This window comes from Gopherus flavomarginatus, chromosome 22 (genome assembly GCF_025201925.1).
Source record: "Gopherus flavomarginatus isolate rGopFla2 chromosome 22, rGopFla2.mat.asm, whole genome shotgun sequence".
Classification (NCBI taxonomy): Eukaryota; Metazoa; Chordata; order Testudines; family Testudinidae; genus Gopherus; species Gopherus flavomarginatus.
The window spans coordinates 5,304,217-5,322,562 of record NC_066638.1 but is presented as its reverse complement, the minus strand read 5'-3'; the positions used below and the strand labels follow the sequence as shown (position 1 = coordinate 5,322,562).

The following is an 18,346-nucleotide window of genomic DNA, read 5'->3' as shown; positions in this document are numbered from 1 at the left end:
CAGCTGTTCTAACAGTTCTATATTTACCTTCTAAATATCCATTCAACAAACACTTATTTTCTGAAAGATTTTTAAAGGGCCACCAGATTGATTTTTACTCTTACCTCTCTCTCTTTCACACACAGACACAATTTTAGCACAAAATTTAGCATGTATTTGGGCTGAATACATTTGCACTCTCAGACATCTTCTGAAGGTGAAGACTGCTGTTACTGCTCCATTGCAAAACCTAATCACTGTAAAATTAAATTTTCACTTTCCCCCCCCCCCAACCAGTAACAAAACCTTTGTCAATTTCTTTTTTGCCATTTTCGTGTAATTTTTAAATTAAAATTTTTCCAACACCTCTGTACATGAAATTAAATTTACAGTCAATAGTGTCACTTTTGCTGTATTTCCCATTCCTCCTCCTCCCCAGTAATAATACACTCACACACAATTGTAGAAAATAGACTGTGAGGGACATTTTCAGCTGGTATAAACTGACTCATCTCCAGTGGCTTCAACAGAGCAATGCTGATTTATACCAGCTGAGAATCTAGCCCACTGACTGCACAGCATATACCGTAGTCCTTCGGCACGATGACAAAATAGAGGCAGATTTGTCCACTGGTGTAATTCCGAGGATAATTTGGAGACAGAACTACTCCATCTGATCCAGTGTACTGACCACCACACGGTGCTGAAAGACAAAGTCAGGAAGAAATCATTGGAAGAAATCACTGGAGCAACTGTCATTCGAGCCTTAGCTTCAAGCATTACCCATTTTCACCACTGCTTCAAAATACATCCAGCCATGTGCTTATAATTCTGAGCAGGGACTGGTTGCCCAAGTCTGTGATCAACTCTACATTTCAGGTGGAGCAGGACTCCTGCAAGTTCTTATTAAGAACAATACCGCTTATTCTAATTGGAGTTCATGCTTGCTTCATGTTTAATTACCACCACCATACCGGGGATTAGGAGGATGTCACGGACAGTATGTAGCCGTATGCGTGATCTCCAGTGCTATCTATCTGATTATAAAGCACAGGAGTTGGAGGGATGGGCTCTTAATGTTTTCATTGTTTCTCAGCAATAGGAGATAGGCTCAGGGACCGACACAACACTCCCCATCAGAACACTTTCAAACCATCGATTTCTCCAATCCACACCTGTGTTCTAGCCTCATATTAGTCTCTTGCCCAGTTCCCGTTAGAAATAGAGCTGGTCAGAAACATTTTATCAACATAATTTTCTGATGAAAAACAGGAAAAACTTATGAGAAAAAACATTTTCCTGTTTTCTTACCAGCTCCCACCTGGGCTCAGGAAATCAATTAAGCACGTGCTTAGGTACCTTCCTAAATAAGAATGAATTTCAGCACAGGCTTAAGTGGCTTCTCGAATCAGATGCTGTATTAGGAATGCAGAATTTGTCCTGCTGGATCTGATAACTGGTTTATTCCAGTACCGTCTTTGTCAGATGATTCTGAAGAAGGGACAAGATCCCTCATAATGGACATCTATGACATAATTTGCATACAGAGTAAGTTTCTTTCTGACCTCAGACAGTGAGGGCTTTCATTTTTCATTCAATATTTTTTACAGGAGTAAAAACAAAGCTCCCCCCAACACCCGACGAGCTTGCTATAAAAGGGACACCCATGCATCTGAATGGTTTGTGCCACAGAGAGGCTCGGCAGCAGGTGTAGACATTTCGGAGCCAGCTCCTCGCTCACCTCACCAGCCTTACCTGTGCATGTTGGCCGAGGTTGGTTCCACGTGGGTTTCCCATCCCCTCCCATTATGCATGTCAGGGTGGATACTCCTTCGATTTCATAGCCACCATCGCAGTAGTAGGTAATTGTCGATCCCAGTTTCAGGTCTGTGCCCACTCGGGTGCCATTCTTAACTGACCCAGGATCAAAGCAAGACTCCCTGGGATTTTCTGCAAAATAATATTGCAAGGATGTTTAGCGTGTTGATTTGACTGTTTTAGATGCTCATCCAGCAGGTAAATAGTACGTGGTGCCAGCTCTATCAGTTACAGCAGGTAACTGGGAGTCAAGACTACAGAGTCCTATTATTAACAGCTGTGCCACTCAGGGGCTGTCCTCCCTATCGAATCAGCCTGGGATCCTACCCAGGTGTTGTCCCTGTCCCCCCACTGTCTGCACACAAAAACCTCTCACTTGAGTTTAGTAGTACTTTCAAGCTAGCAAAGTTGGGGGCGTGGGTTAGAGTTCAGGTTCTGCTTTCACTCGGGTGGAAACCACCCACTTTGCAGTGGCTAAATCACTCAAGAGCTGATAGTCCTCCAGTGCCTTCCCACAATTCCCCCCATGTGTCCAGAAGGACAGACAAGATCTCCGACAATTCACTCGAAAAGAGTCATAGAGCAGCTCAGCTTACTGCAGCATGCAAAGAACCACGGGATATGCCATCAGGAGCCCTAGCAACACACATGAGGAAGCGCAGCACCAGTGAGGACCCAGTAACTTGGGTACAGGCTTTGCAGCATGGCTGCTCACACCTGGACTAGCTAACTCAGATGCCAGTCACCTGGGCTAACTCTGCAGTGAAGATAAACTTTCACTCACTGGGTGTCGTTGGGAACATCACTTAGCTGCTCTATGACTCAGTTTTCCCATCTTTAAAATGGGGGAATAACACATCACAAGGATTTTGTGAGCCTTATTTACTATTTGTAAAGTGCTTTTAGATCTTCAGATGAAGAGCGTTTATTACACGCAACCTCTGGAAATGCTGTGGTGTTGCTGACATTACAGTTCATTTTTTTATAGGCCCTCAACTGGGCCTCTAATTTTGCATAGAAATTCCGCTGAAGGCACCACAAACCGTAGTCACAGAGTTACACACTCAGGGAAAAAATTTCAAAAGCCTCTAAGTGATGCAAGTGCCTAAATTCCAATTTTAAAAGTGGCTTAGGCACTTAGAAAAACCCCAATGAAAGTCAATAGGAATTAGGCTCCTAAATCACTTGGACACTGTTGACGATTTCCCCCAAGTCCTATAGTGTGTCTTTACAAGTAAGCCTGGACATAAAATTATGGATGATATTAAAAACATGTCTCTGAAACCCTCCCTAAGCAACTATGCTTTTCCAAGCAAAAGGCAGATCCCAATTTCAAAACCAGCCTTTTCTGATCTGGGATTCCGCTTCAGCCCATTATAACAGATGGGGGTCATTGCAAGATTTGGATCCAGATCTATGCCTGGATTTCAAACACATTCTCACACACTGGGGATATTCAGATCCCAGATTTTGGTTTAGGCCCATCTCTAAAATACTGGCACAAGCACAGCATGGTGGAGGAGGGGAGATAGTGATTGTGCAAGTATTTACTGGTACCAAATCAGGCACATAGGCAGAGCTTTTATTTAAGTAGCTGCATACATGCTTTGCTGAACTGGAGACAGAATGCAATGAACTTTGCAAACCAGAGCATATAGTTAATATAGTTTGGATGCACAACATCTATCCACGGTATCTCTCAGGCACCCGTCAGTCTAGCATCTAACAGTTTAGTTCTCTTACCCTCAGTGATACACAGTGCCATGTGCTAGCTGGTTTTTTATCCAGATGTGTAGATTACTGCAGAATCACTACATGCAATTAGACAAAACGAAGACATTTTTCATTCTCTTTCCCATGCCCTGCAGAGTTAAAATACCCATTTATATATGAAAATTTCAGTAAAGATTGCAGATCTGTCAGGCTGTGCATATTTTTCTTCTGCTTCGTAGGGACTTTTTAAAAAATGAAATATAATTAGGGGCTTTGATTATTCCTATGCTTTTGTCATTTAGAAATTGCTGATTAAAGCTCAGTGCTTTTTGGTGAACAGTGGGGTCTGTGAACAATCACAATTGCCTAAGAATGATATCGTGCAGTTTTAATTTTGTTTGAAAGAAAAAAGACTCAACCCACTCCTACCAGGCCCTGCCCTGGCTTCTTTGGAAGCAGGATTAGCTTTGTGCTTTCCTTCCCGTGAACATTAGACAGTGGCTCAGGTAGGCAGAGAACAGAGTCTGAAGTGCTTCTATTGGGGATAATTGAACTGGGACACAGGAGGTAAAGCCTCTCTTCTTCTCTAGAGGGGAGCACTGTCTAGTGGTAAAAGCACAGGATGAGGAGACAGAACTCTAAGGTTCTTTTCCTGGCTCTGCCACAGGCTTACTGCATGACCTTGGCCACCTCACTGCCCCTCGCTGCAAGTTTATTCTCTTCACTGCAAAATGGAATAATGCAATTTAGTTGCCTCCTGCAGGGAAGGTGTGTGTGTGCTGTGAGGCATAATCAGCTGTCTGTTTGTAAAGGGCCTTGATGCTCAGACAGACCGTGGCAAAATACTTCTGTTCTCAGAAGCTATAAAGAACTTTGTTTTTATTCCATCATTTCATGCCTGAGCAGAAGCTGGATGCAATAAAGAGACATTAGCCATGCCGACTAGGAAGAGACCAGGCCTGGAGGTCTCACTTCACCCATGGCGATGGAGAGCATGACCACCAGGCTATGCAGTTAGACAAGGAGCCAACATTTTTTGTCTTCTTTAACCCTCACTCTTCCGATAATGACCACTGCTGCTCAGCCAGGCTATAATAGTGAGCAGGCAGCCTTCATCAATATAAAGATTCTTCTGTATACTGTTGGGATGGTGCCAAATTACTATGACTTACTGTGGCTGACATGCATAAGTGTGGTAAAGCATGAGTTTGGTATGGCTTGGAATTTGCTAGAGGATTCTGGGAGCAGGATTCTCTTAGCATCAGACAGTTGGTGTAGACATTTACTGAGAGTATTGAAATTGCACTAGAATGGTTAAAAAAGGCTGTATCTGTGCGTGTTTCTCTTGAAACCTGTCAGCCAATTGACCAGCTCACAATGTAAAAAAAAAACGTAAAACAGGCCACCAGGGAGCTTGGTACAGGTTGACCGGAGTCAAAATAACCCCTTCTGGAGAACACCGCACTAGACGCTCAAGTGAATGATTGATGAGAGGGTAAACGTTGATTGAGCTTTTGTCTGTGCCTGTTTTGCAGCCCCCTTCTAAAAGATTAATTAAAGCAAACCAGTAATGAAACACAGGGCATATTTCTGAGACATGTGACTCCTGTGAGAACAAAAGATATAAATGCTAAGCAGAGTACATTAGTTAGTTAGTTCCCCAACTGACATCTAAAGAGGTCTGTGATGCTGTAACACAGAGATTCAGGGTAGCCAAGACCCTGTTACAAGAGACTTGTGTAGGACTTTTGAATCAGAAGGCCTTGGGGTAACCAAGACCCTGCAGCGAGGGACATTTGACAGACCAAGTACCTGAGAGGGGAAAAGAAGAGAAGTCTCCCTCTAGGACTGGTACCTATACCTGCTTTGTTTGCCAAGCAAGATACTGTGTAAGGCCAGCACAGTTACTGAGGGTTTATGCTTGGGGAATTGAGGCTTATTAGGGAGATGTATATTCTGTAACCTTTACAGCTTGTGCAATTCTTTCTCAAATAAACTACCGTGCATTAAGCCTATTATATCTGAATTTTCAGTGGTACTGGTAACAATCCACCCAGTTATGGGCAATTACAGATCTGTTTTAACATATACCGCTCAAGAAACACTTGGAGTGCTGAGCATAGCTACCCGGACATGGAGCTGAGGCCAAAAACGGCCCGGATTTCATCGCCAGAACCCAGCACCAGCCGTTGGGGACGAGAGCAGAAGCTGAGCACCCCTCTGCACATCTGCAGTGCGCCCATGGCTCCATCGGCTTGGGAGTGAGGCACCGCAGGCAGTGACTGAATTTGCATCCCATGCCCTGAACAAGGCAGAAGTGCTGCTGCCTGGCAAAGCCAACCCAAGTACATCACCGCCCAGGAGACATTTGCAAAAGTAAACGCTGCGCTTGCTTGTTCAAATTGTTTCTCAGTTCTGCAGGCCTTGTGAATGCTAGCATTCGTTATTAGCCTCCTCTCTAACAAGGCTGCACCCGACAGGTCTCCTCATGACCACCTTATGCCTCTCTTGTGATTTTGAACCATTTCCCTGCATTTCATCTCACAAGCTAATGTCGCCTCAACCTGCCAATCAGCCTCCCACCCAGCTGTCAGGTGCCTTAGCTATACACTTGATCTCAGTTTCCGCTCTCGCTTTCAAAAATCACGATGTTCAGAGCTCCAGTCACCCTGCTGTCGGGGGCTGGCGGCTGATTGCTGAAGGATCCCCCCGCTGCTCTTTTGTTTTCTCTCTTTTTGGCTGTTTTTCTTTTCCCTGGAGAGTCCGTGCCTCTAGGGACAGTACGTGCCTTAGTCAGCCATGCAGATGGTTCCCCTTGGCATGCCGACAATACCCCCGCCCCAATCCACCAACTCCTTCACTGGCCATTCGCTATGACACCAGCCAATGCTGACCTATGAATGTGTTCACAGAGCAAAATGGCAGGACGTTCTCCAGTTTAAGGAGGAGTTTGGTCCAGTGGTGGCAGCAGAGGAGGAAGAATCAGGGCTTCTGGGTTGGATCCCCAGCACCACCACCAAACTCATCATGTGATCACGGGCAAGTTTTAATCTCTCTGTCCTTTGATTTGCTGGTCTGCAAAATGAGCGTCGTACCTCACCAAATTCCAGGTCTGTGAAGTAAGTGGTGATTGGTTCAAAACCAGCCACAGCTGGCAGTGACCGAAAAGCATTTGACATCTTGCAAAACGAGAGTTTGGGTGTCTCATTCCAGTTCCAAAGGGACAGCTATCCACGTTTCTCTCTCTCTCTCTCTCACATACACACACAAGTAACTGTCCACCACCAAAATTGGCCCTCTGCGTAGCCAACTTGGCAGTAAGAGCAAAGAATGACTGAGCCAAATGGGGCACGGATATAAACCTGTCCCCTGATACCTTCCCGGCCACAGACTGGACACGCTGGTGGGACACTGTGAAGAAAACTTGTGCAGCAGTTGTCTACATTGCATCTGTTCTGCAGACACAGGACGGTAGCTTCTAAGGCTGTTGCTACGGGGCTCTTCATGAGCACTAAATGCTCAGACAACGCTTTGAAAAGTTGCAGAAAAGAAAATAATCGGTGTGAAGTTTCATTTAGCAAGAAAAAAATTAAATAAACCAGACTGTTACCCTGCTGGGTCCTCGGTTCCACACACAGCCCTCGCTGCTCAACTAGAGCCATCGGTGCTTGCCCCTTTTCCAGTGACAATGCCAAAGCTGCCTTGAAAGAGGCACGGCCTCTGTTCCTTTGATACGGCAAGATCACAAGACACAAAAAAGCCGGGTGCGTTTACAATGCACATACCCGTATTTCCAAGTGCAATATAATGAATCATTTTATGGGGCAGTTTGAACCATTCCCCCTCTTTGGGTCTCTCTGAATGCTAAACATGACTGGATGTTCTATAGCACGTCCTGCCATATATTGCTGAGTGTGCTGCAGCTCAGCAGGAATTTCCATCTTCAAAAGGGGAAAGGGGAAAGCCGCTTTGATCAAGTAATAACTGGCTCGCAATGGACGGTTGTGGAAGGGTGAAAAGTAATCGGCTGTGCCTCGTTTGTTCTCGGTTCCTTGCCTCTTCACTTCCAGATTCCAGCCAGGAACAAGATTGGGACACATTCAAAGAGTGCGAGAAATGTCATGAAATGCCTAACCGTGACTTTCTCTCATCCCTCCTGTACCAAAGAAGTCTGGATAAATCTGGATAAGCGTCTAGGATCAGATGCTGTGCTGAGCTTCCAGGAGGTAAAGCCCAGCGGGAGGAGGCGGCAAACACAACTTTAACCCACCTTTGTGTTGAATTCCTGGCATAATTTAGCCAGCTCTAGGGGCTGCTCTAAGTTATGTCAGCTTCCCCAAGCCTGCCTATACCCTGCAGCGCACAAACCAGAATTATTGAAGCAACATGCGCTACAGCTTGGCCCCTCCTGTCTCCAACTCCACCCCTGTGCTTTTCCCTAAGCTAGGGATGTGGTGGGGGAGAGGGAGGGGGAACCCATGTAGGACTGCCTATAGTAACCCAACAAAGTGCCCTCTCTCAGAGATTTTTCCTTCAGCCTCTTGCAGGATATTTATATCCCCTATATTCTGCCAGACCTACATATAGGGGCAGATCCCCTCCAACAAATTTTGGGGCACTCTTAAGTAGTAAATCTCCGAACCGCTTTAGGACTGATTTCAACAGGGACTTGCTTATCTAAATTTCCCATTCTGAACACCCCTTTCCCTCCCCCATTATCCCAAAGAGCATCAATGTCCTCCAATATTTGTGTGTTCACCTGAGACCTACAAATAACGCAGGCACTACATTTTGGATGCCACAAGCCATTATATGTTCTCTTCAAGCAAGATATGACAAACTGGCAGCTTGTCCATTTCAGCTACTGGAATTATTGGGTAATGCTCAGTGATTCCAACAGCCCTTCATAGCGTTGCTGCAAACGAGTGCCTTCTAGCTTAGGGAATCATTTCAAATGCCACTTGAAACTTAGATCCACTCATCACGGGCGTGTTTTTCCATAGATTAATGTTCTCTCCTGCTGATGAACAATGATATAGTTTTAAGTCCTTTCTTATTCTTCTTGCTGCTGCATTTAAGCTCTCGTTATAGGAGAGCTAGCCAATATAGATAAAGAAAAATGGATCTCAACCTGTGCCCAGACTGCAAATCAAGCCTCTCCTGAGGTTCAAAAAATATGCAGTTACTTCCCCCGAATCCCAGTTCAGCACTTCCTCGGGGCCAGCTGGGATGCAAAGTAAAAAATGCCACTGGAGTGCAAAGCAGAAACGTTTGATAGCAGGCTGGCTATCTGGAGGGACTGCACTCATGTGGTCACCAAAGGCGCAGGAGGTTTGCAAAATTCAGATAAGCATCAAAGCACTCAAACTACTGGAGTGCTGACTAAAATCCAGTGCAACTTTGGATCTTTTTGAAATTCAGCACCCGCTATGAATGACCTCAAATCTGTATTTCGACAGCGCTTCCTCCCTAATGAGTGTCTTTTCTTCAGTCCTCAAGAGAAGTCATCATCATGCTGAATCTGGGACAAAAGCCATTTGCAAGTCAACAGATTGTGATGCCTTCTCTGCCAGTGTGTGACTTCAGAGCAGGGCCTTGACGAACAAGCAGAGAGACAGGGTAAATTTTAGCATTTGGAGGAAAAAGACCTAACTAAATAGCAATTTTTTTTTTGCAATTTTTAAATGTAATTTGCAATTCCGTCTGCACAGCAGGGTGGTTTTCAAGAGCATGCTGGGTGCACACAGGATGTTGAGCTCTTCTGAAAAACTGGTCCCAGTTGTGTATGCTGAGCACTGGACAATCCTGCTATGGGTTTTTTGGAAATTTAGGCTCCACAAGCATAAGCACAAGCTAAAAATGTAGTCAGATGAATGGGGAATACAAGGACGCTGGATCCTGTGTTAATGAGAACAAGTCATTCCTGTCTCGTAGCAGGAGTGAGAGTGGGGAATGGGGAGTGTATAGGTAGATGCACATGAACAAGATGATAGTTGCTCTTAAAGCTGTGTCTCCTCAACCATGCTGATTCTGTCCCCTAGGCCCTGCATACGCACAAAAGTTGTGCCATTTTAACTGTACTGGTATGGTGAAAGTAGTACCAACCCCAGTGTGGAAGCAGTTACATCAGTATAAAGTGCTTATACCAGTATAGATTGTTCCTGTGTAAGAGAAGGGGCGTAAACTATACCAGTACATACATTACAGATGTCTCCTGGCATAGGTGTATTGGTCAAGGTTGCAAAGTAAAACTGAGTGAATAGTGGATTTTTCAGTCTGGGGACAGAAATGAAAAATCTGGGGTGGGAGAGGGAATAAATTTCAATTTGAACCGAAACAATTTTTTTGAAAATTTTTCAGCCAATCAAAAAATGACAGAAAAAAGGAGACCAAAACCTTTCCATTTACTAAAAAAAAAAATTGAGTTTTTTTGTTTCAATTTGGCTGGTTTTGAGGTGCTTGTCACGCCTTTTGGGGTATTCTTTTAAAAAATTGGCCAAATTTGAACTAGAAACGCCATTTTGAAATGAAAAAATCAAACAAAACATTTTAAAACAAGAAGTCAAAACATTTAAAAAAGGTCACAAGTAAGCACCTGTACTTTAAAAAAAAAAGTTTTATTTTTTTCTCAGCCAAAGCTATATGTTGAATTCTACCTGAATTTACAAATCGTTTCAGTGCACCAAAAATGCATTTTTGGAAGAAAAATCTATTTGCCCAAATTATTTTGCCCAGCTCTGGTGTGAAGAGTGCTCCTAATACAGACACATTGCGTCCCAGCAAAACTGCACTTCTAGCTTGCTTTGCTTGAGGGAGGGGGCGCTGAAATAAACAATACTGGCAAAAACGCAGTTTTGTTGGGATAAGAGCATGGCTATGCTGGCAAAGTGTCCCTAGTATAGACCTTCATACCTATATGCAGCCACATTTTGCTCTCTCCCTGCTATGCCCAGCACAAGTACTGGCAGACTCAGAATCAGAACCATTATGTTTCTACATGATTTTTTCCCTCCCCTACCCCGAGTGAAAGTTGCCCTTTCAGAGCCATCGGTCCCCGAATCAATTAACATGAAGAGCCGGGGCTGATGCGTGTTGCAGCTCGAGCCTAGCAATCTGATCCCAGTCCCTGAGAAGATGTTGGATTTCCAAAAGGGGCTGGTGGATGGTTATGGCGTCTTTCCCTGCACATTACTAGTGGAGGATTACGAAGTCCCTGGTAATTGGACTGTTTCATCTGGGGCTGAGACCATTGAGAGATGCAGCCTGGGGACTAGAGTGAAGTCAGTCCATGGGCTGTGGAGCTGACCATATGCATTGAGATGTTACAAACAAGCCAGTGTCTTTGAACAGCACTTGGCATTCTGTTCTGGCAAGAAGCCCAACGAGATACTTGATTTCTCTTTCATATATTCTCCTTCCGCCCCCCCTTCTTTTTCTTCTTCCTCCAATTTGCCGAAGTTCCATTTTCTGCAGCTTCTCAAACTCCAATTGCTATCTCCTTCTAATGCGTGGGGAAGTTAATGAGCAAAGTTAAAGCCTCATTCTTTTCTCCCAGCAGTTTGGCTTCATGGGAAGCATGTAGGCGTGATTAACTCTGTAGGTGTGTTTAGGGAAAAAAATAACATTGTACAACAGCCCTAATTTAATGAGGCCACCTTTTGTTCACTACATTTTGGCTGCCAAAAGGGAGGGAGAGGAAAACAGAGACAAAACCAAAGATCTTCATTTGTACTAAAAAGAATTCTAATTAAAGGCTGGAAATTTTTCAATTTGTTCAATTTTAAGAGCTGCTAATTACTCTTGTCTTCTTAGTTTATAGCTAGTTACTGGAGATGCACCCATTCATTCCGGATGAGAAATGGACAGGATTTGCCATGTCTGACTATAAAACTACTTAGCTTTTCAGCTGCAGACCTCAAAACATTTCCCCTAGGAGGGTAAAGTGCCATCACCCCCATTTTACAGATGGGCACAGAGGAAGGGGATGAGATTTGGCCCAGGATATTTGGCAGGTCAGTGGCAGCCTTTGTACCCCAATCGAGCACCCTATCCACTAGACCATACTGCTTCCACGTAGACAGGTTTGGGCCAGCAAGTCTAGCATTCTGTCTCTCATGCATCTGAAAGCAGACAAGCCTTCCCAATGGTGCATCTAATCTGCATCTGGCAGAGGTGTGTTTGAGGAGTCATTTCTTTTTAGCCCCTACTTCTATCATGTCCTAATTTTCCTCTTTGCATTGGCCTGGCTTCCCCAGTTAGTCCAGATGCAGCCTCTCTCTGTCCCCATCAGCTGCTGGTGAGCAGCAGGAACAGCAGACTAACTGTAGCCTGTTGCACATGTAAAGCACATTGGCAGTCCAAGCCCTTCCTTTCCGTACACGCTTGAATTGATACATCCTCCCAGGAATCCAGCCCACATTCATCACTCACAAAATAACAGCCTGGCTCGGATAGGGGACCCAACGACAAAAATGTCCTAGCAGAGGCAGCATCTCAGCTTGAAATTTCACAAGAATGAGCGAATGGGGCAGGACATCTTCTATTATTGCCAATTGTTGCATCCCTGGCAACACCCTTCCACTCCTTGCTCCACCTTTCAAACCATCCACATGCTCTGCATGGACTGGGCAGCGAGGTTCTCATTCTTCCAGCTCTGCATTATAGAGCAACATTCCATGTTTTCGATACCTCATTTCTCTGCCTTTGGCACAGGATGATGAGCTTTATATCCACCCTCTCCAAAACTTCCGCTAAAATGCAAGATGGTTGTGATGGAATATTCTGCAATGACAAGCAGGAGCCTGTGGTAGCAAAAAAAAAAAAACTCACGCCCCCAAGGAGAGGATCCCAAATGCAAATGCATTGCAGTTGCAAGGATGCACTTGACTTGTAGCACTGTCTACACTAGTTTCAGTCACCAGGTCCATTCCTGTCAGAGAACCCGAAAAGGTTGGGTTGGTAGGGAGGGAGGCATGTTCAGTGCAGCGAACTGGGCATCAGGATTAGTGTGTACTGTTCCCTGTTCTCTCACTGACTCAATGTGGAGCCATTTAGTTTCTCTGTCCCTTGGTTTCCCCACCTGTAAAATGGAGATGATCGTACCGAGGGATTCTGAGGTGATAAAGGTCGCCTCAGTCTCGGGATGGAGAGGCGAGGCTAAACCACCCTTTGCTGCGAGATCCCCAGATGGAAAGCACTGAAGAGATGCAAAGTGCCATGGGCCCAGTTCACAGCTGCCCTGCACCTCATGCAGTCATCAACACTACTACCAAGGGAGTGCCAGATGGGTGTAAAATACCATTCCGTCAGAATGGGATCCTTTCACATTCACTCGGCACGGACGTGAAAAAGTGCACAAAGTGTAGGGCAGTGGCGAACTGGGCTCTATATTTTGACAGAGCTTCTAGAGAACTGATACGGCCGTGCTTGCGGCTATGCAAGCTGCTGGAGACATATGTGCAGACTACCACGGACATGTATGGGAGCAGTACTATAGCAGTGAGAAGTAATTGCAGCTACAGTGAGCCATTCACTGTGAAGGCAGGTCTACAGTACACCAAAGACCAGCCTTAAGCCTATTCCTACTTGTGATTTAATGGGCACCTTGACACAGGGGATTAGAGGAGAGGCTCCATGGAGCATGCTTTTTGCGGAGACATTACATTGTACCACGAAGCTAAATACAAACTGGAAAGGGATCTAGAACAATGGAGGGCTGCATTAGAAGAAAATGATTCACACATCAGCTGACAAAAGAAAGGATACAGATGGTGCTTTGTTGAGTGGGCCAAGGCGAAACCAGTAAAACAAGATGGTGCAGAGCTAACGTCTGTGCAACATTTCAAATACTTTGGTTTCAGTGTTGAGTTGTGATGGGACTGTGGATGCAGATGTTAGGAGTCACATGAAGAGCATGTAAGAGTTGATGGGAACTCTCTGAGATAACGATATGCTAAGTAAACTAGAGAGCAAAGTGTATAAGACTGATTAGGGTGGCCACGACATATGGGTCAGAATGCTGGCCAACGAGGAAGAAAGAAGAACAGCCATGACACAACACTGAAATGAGAATGCTCAGGTGGATGCTGGGTAAGACAAGAACTGATAGGTTGTGTAATGCCATGATATGAGTCACGATGCAAGTAGCCCCCATCACAGAAAAGTTGAGGGAGTATCAACTGAGCTGGCTTGGTGATGTGAGGTGATGAGATGGATGATGGCCAGAACCAAGACTGGGTAGTCATGGGACAAAGACCATGAGGAAAACCTAGAAAAAGATGGTTCTAGACACCAGAGGAGGACATGAAGAAGGTCAGTGTCAGCTTAAGAGAGGCAGTTGATAGGAACACTTGGAGATGAAGACCAAGAACCACTGATCCCGACTAATGGGACAAGGCAAAGGCAAAGAAGAAGAAGAAGAATTTTGATGGCAGTTCAGTTACTTCTATGAAGTTTAACCAAACTTTGCCAACCTTTTGGAATTCTAAATCTGAGCTGGAAGTCTCAAATGAATGTCACTAGATGCACAGAGTTTCTTGTTTCTGATGGGCCTGAAATAACCACTAGAAAAGCCTTCCTGGAATGTTACTGCATTTTTCCTCAGATCCGCATGAGATCCCAATCACCATACCGCTCGAACGGCCCCGCCACAAGAACAACGCATTTAAGCCCACAATGCAACACTCATTGGCCCATGTGGTTCTTTGCCCGGGTTCAATCAGACTGTTTGGCTGGGGGCATGACTAGAAGAGGTCTGAAACAGAGAAAATCCAGAATCCCTGAAGGCTAAAGCAGAACAGACGCTTCAGTGATGGGCACCAGTACAAAACTCTGGCTCCAAAGAACATAAGTGACGAGAGAAGAAGAAGAAGATGATTTGTTCAATGTATTTTCCTCGATGCCTTTTGATTTTGCCTCCCCAAACTGAATCCAATTAAGATAGTAGTTAATCTTCTCACAGTCAAATTCTCATCACATCCTACAGCAAATCACATTTGTATGTATGTAAAAGAGGGTGTGTATGAGAGAGAGAAAACCCAGTTCCTTGTGAAAGTGGCCTAAAAAGGAAACTTGGAAAACTTTCTTTAGCCCTCAATGACCTTCTGGGCACATGTTAGTCTAACGTCTCATGCTGCTATGGGTATGTCTACACTGAAACACCTCCCTCCCCCCACAAAAAACAACTACACAGCAACGAGTCTCAGGGTATGTCTACACAAAGATAAAAAGCCTGTGGGAGGCCTGGGTCAGCTGACTCGGGTTCACGGAGCTCAGGCTGCAGGGTTTAAAATTGCCGCATGGACATCTGGGCACAGACTGGACTCCAAGCTCTGGGACCTTCCACCCTTGCAAGGTCTCAGACGTCAGGCTCCAGCCTGAGACCAAATGTCTGTGTAGCAATTTTCCAGTCCTGGAGCCTGAGCCCTGTGAGCCAGGCCAGCTATGTTTTTTAATGCCCATGCAGACATCCCCTGAGACTCGCTGTTGGGCTGTTTTTCTGTTTGCGTATATTTTGCAGTGTAGATACATCCTCAGACAGTCCAAACACCACACAGCGTTTAGAACTGGTTTTTTATTCAGCAGTGGCTAGCCTTTCCCCAAATAAATCCATGCTGCCTCTAATCACAGCCCGTTTCTCAAGCTGCATCCCTTCCTAAACCCTGCCAAATGATGTCTCTCATTCCACCCTCAGCCCCTCCCTACCCCGCACACACTAACAGTGCTCTGCCACGTCCCAGCCTGGCTTGAAAGCAAAGAATAGCTAAAAAGACCAGCTTAAGACTTTAATCATTTCTTACACCCCTAGCCTTTAGAGCTGAATCCAGCAGAAGGTGTGTTTTACCCTCGATTCCCTGGAGAAAGAAACAAAATACTTTAAAGGCCGTAAAGCCACTGCTTTAATAAGAAAGGACACCTGGCTTGGCAACTGGCTCCCTTTATAAATACACTTTGGGGCCAAAGCTCTTTTGTCTGATAAGTCTGTGCCACTCCAACGAGAGTAGCTCATGCATAATGGAGAGTACAATTCATCCAGGGTTTAAGGCCAGACGCTTTCCTGAATCCAGGCCTTAAAAAGGAATATGCGAATAGCCCTTTAAAAGGTGAGCTGCCGGGGGGTGGGGTGGGGGGAATTGGGCTGTAATGCTGGTTTCTTGATTCCTTATGATAGCTAAAAGCTACCCCAAACAGCCACCCCTCCTGCTTGTTTTTTACATTACAATTTCGGGTCTGGTCTGCCCTAGAAAACTTGATGGAATGTAACGTCGACGATGGGCAGGATTAAACCTGGGGCCTCTGGAGCTTAGTGCACGACCCTCTACTAAATGAGCTAAAAGCCAACTGGCTGTTAGCTACGGCTGTAGAACAAACTCATTAATCTCTCTAAGGGGTCTTGGTTCCACTGGCTGGGACAGACTCCCACACCCAGAAGGTGTGGGGGTTACAGGAAGATCAGAGAACTGGGAGATGTACAGCATCGAAGGCCAAGGAGGTGGATCCTCATTAACTGAGACGGAAGCACTGGGCTACACACTCAGTGGTAATAAATTGGCACATCTCCCTTAACCTCAATGGCGCTGCAGTGATTTACCCCAGCAGCGGAGCTGGCCCTCTCACAGAACATTGTTTGTGTTAACATCTACTTAACTAAAACTCGCAGAAGAAAATCTCTCTCTGCTACAGACATTGCCCTGCAGCTCTGGAAATGCAAATACCACCCCACTGTTTCAAGGCTCCGTCCTGTAAATGCCAGGTGAGGACTCTTAAGAACTAACTGACGTGCTTGGACACTGGGCGGGATACAAACCCTCAGGGCCATATTTTCAAAAGGGCCTAAATAAAGGTCAGATTCTGGGACCCTTCCTCCTGGCCAGGTTTCAGAGCCAGCCCCGCCTCAACGTCAACACTGCAATTTTATAGCCCATGCCCCACAAGGCTGAGTCAACTAACCTGGGCCAGCCGTGGCTGTGCCGTGGGTCTTCAATTGCAGTATAAACAAACCCTACTTGGTCTCTTCTCCCAGCCCCCAGTGTAGGGGGGTGGATTGGAGGCGTGGCCAAAACCTACATCAGTCCTGTGCTTTCCAGGCCACACAGGAAGCAAAAGGTAAGTTAAAGCAGCCCTGAGGCTGCTATAACTTATACTGGAAGGTAGACAGGTGCCTGCATGGCAGACTATGAAGAGTACAAAGGTGGCTGAAAAGCATCTGAAACCCATCTCCTGCCTTCCTGCTGTGAGCACAGGGAGGGAGTCACTTAGCATCAGACCCCACATTTCCAGTTTAGGGAGAGGAGAAATTGTTTGAGCTTCCATCTTCACGAAGCACTGGTGCCGAGTCTCATAAAGCATTCCCTCCACTTCCCGTTAATGCCCAGAGGCTGAATACGCTGCCATCTCAACCTGGCACTCCTGCACTTGGCAGAAAAGAGCACAAACCAGATGCTAACACAGCCAGCCCCAGATGTGGTGAATATCACACCACGGAGAACAGATGTCAAACAACAAAGAGAATCTTGGCAGTACCCAACTGCCTGCAATGTAACGATGATTCCCCCATTGCCTTATCTATGTCCCACTGACATAACCTCCTTGAACTGCAGCCACACGGCCAAGTGCAGGCCTGGGGAAATACGATCTTGGAGGCAGGGGCTGTTTTTCAATTTGGTGTGTGTTCAGCATCCAGCACAATGAGGCTGGGCCTTCTTGGGTCTATGGCCACACAAATAATACTAATAAAAGAACTAGTCTCAGAAGAGAGCCTGAAGCTTAGCCACGCAAAGGGGGTTGTGTTTCTGTTTGCAAAAATACAGGCTCTGTTGAAATGGGCATAACTGTTTGCCCAATTCGTATCCAATCAGGGCTCTGAAATGCCCCCATGCTCCCATGTCGAACACAAGGGTCTGTGTAATGGTGATGAGAAACTGGAAGCACTGACAGTGAAATCCTGGCCCCACAGAAGTCAGTGGGAGCTTTGCTACTGATTTCAATGGGGCTAGGATTTCACCCTGAGAATCTAACATGGAGCTTTATGTTTAAATCTCAAAGTGCTGGGGAAACTGAAGCACGGAGAAGTTAAATGACTTATCCAAGGACAGGAGCATCAGTGGCAGAGCCAGCAGTTCCTAGAGTGTTATGTAAGACAATGCTCATTGAAAACCATTTCCCCTCGCAGCCTTCCCTGCCCTTTCTTTGCTGCTGATGCTAATGTGGATGCCAGAGTCAATTCTGCAGCCAGTAATGAAACTGAATCACAGCATTGTACTTTCTGGTGAGCTTGTCCACTTTCGTTAGGGAACCTCTCTGAGAGCTGGCACCTCCCAAAGCCTCCACTGAAGCCAGGCCCCTGGGACTGCTCCCACCTGACAGTAACTGAAACTTTACAAATCAGGTAGTTCAGAGGACTTGATTGACCTCAAACCAATGTGATGCAGCTGTGAAAAAGGCAAAGCCAATCCCAGGATGTGTCAGGTGAGGCATTTCCAATAACAGGTAGAGAAGGATTAATGCCATTGTACCAGGCACTGGTAAGACCTCACCTGGAATCCTGTGTGCAGTTCTGGTCACCTGTGTTCAAGAAAGATTCAGTCAGACTGAAATTCAGGTGCAGAGAAGAGCTACTGATGTGCAGAGAAGAGCTACTGATGATAACCAGGGAAATGGAGGACCTATCTTGTGGAAGGAGATGGGAAGAGCTTGGCTTGTTTAGCTTAGCAAAAAGAAGGCTGAGGAGATAGGATTGCTCTCTGTAAATACGTGGTGTGGCGGGGTAAGCCCCAGGGAGGGAGAAGTGCTATTCAAGCTAAAAGGACGATGCTGCACACGAACAAATTCGGGCTGG

The 18,346-nt window shown here is 45.7% G+C and overlaps 1 protein-coding gene across 4 annotated transcripts in view; it reads right to left on the bottom strand.

The window, feature by feature from the left end:
* CSMD2 (CUB and Sushi multiple domains 2) overlaps positions 1 to 18,346 on the bottom strand; it is a 560,963-nt gene that overhangs the window by 128,446 nt on the left and 414,171 nt on the right. For all 4 annotated transcript variants that reach the window (XR_007770925.1, XM_050932578.1, XM_050932579.1 and 1 more), the window contains 2 exons: positions 1,735 to 1,929; positions 566 to 682 (listed from right to left, as the gene is read on the bottom strand). Coding sequence is in view for 3 of the 4 variants with exons in the window: in XM_050932578.1 (XP_050788535.1) it covers positions 566 to 682; positions 1,735 to 1,929 (312 nt within the window). In the remaining variant the exon portion in view is untranslated. The remainder of the gene's footprint in view (positions 1 to 565; positions 683 to 1,734; positions 1,930 to 18,346) is intronic.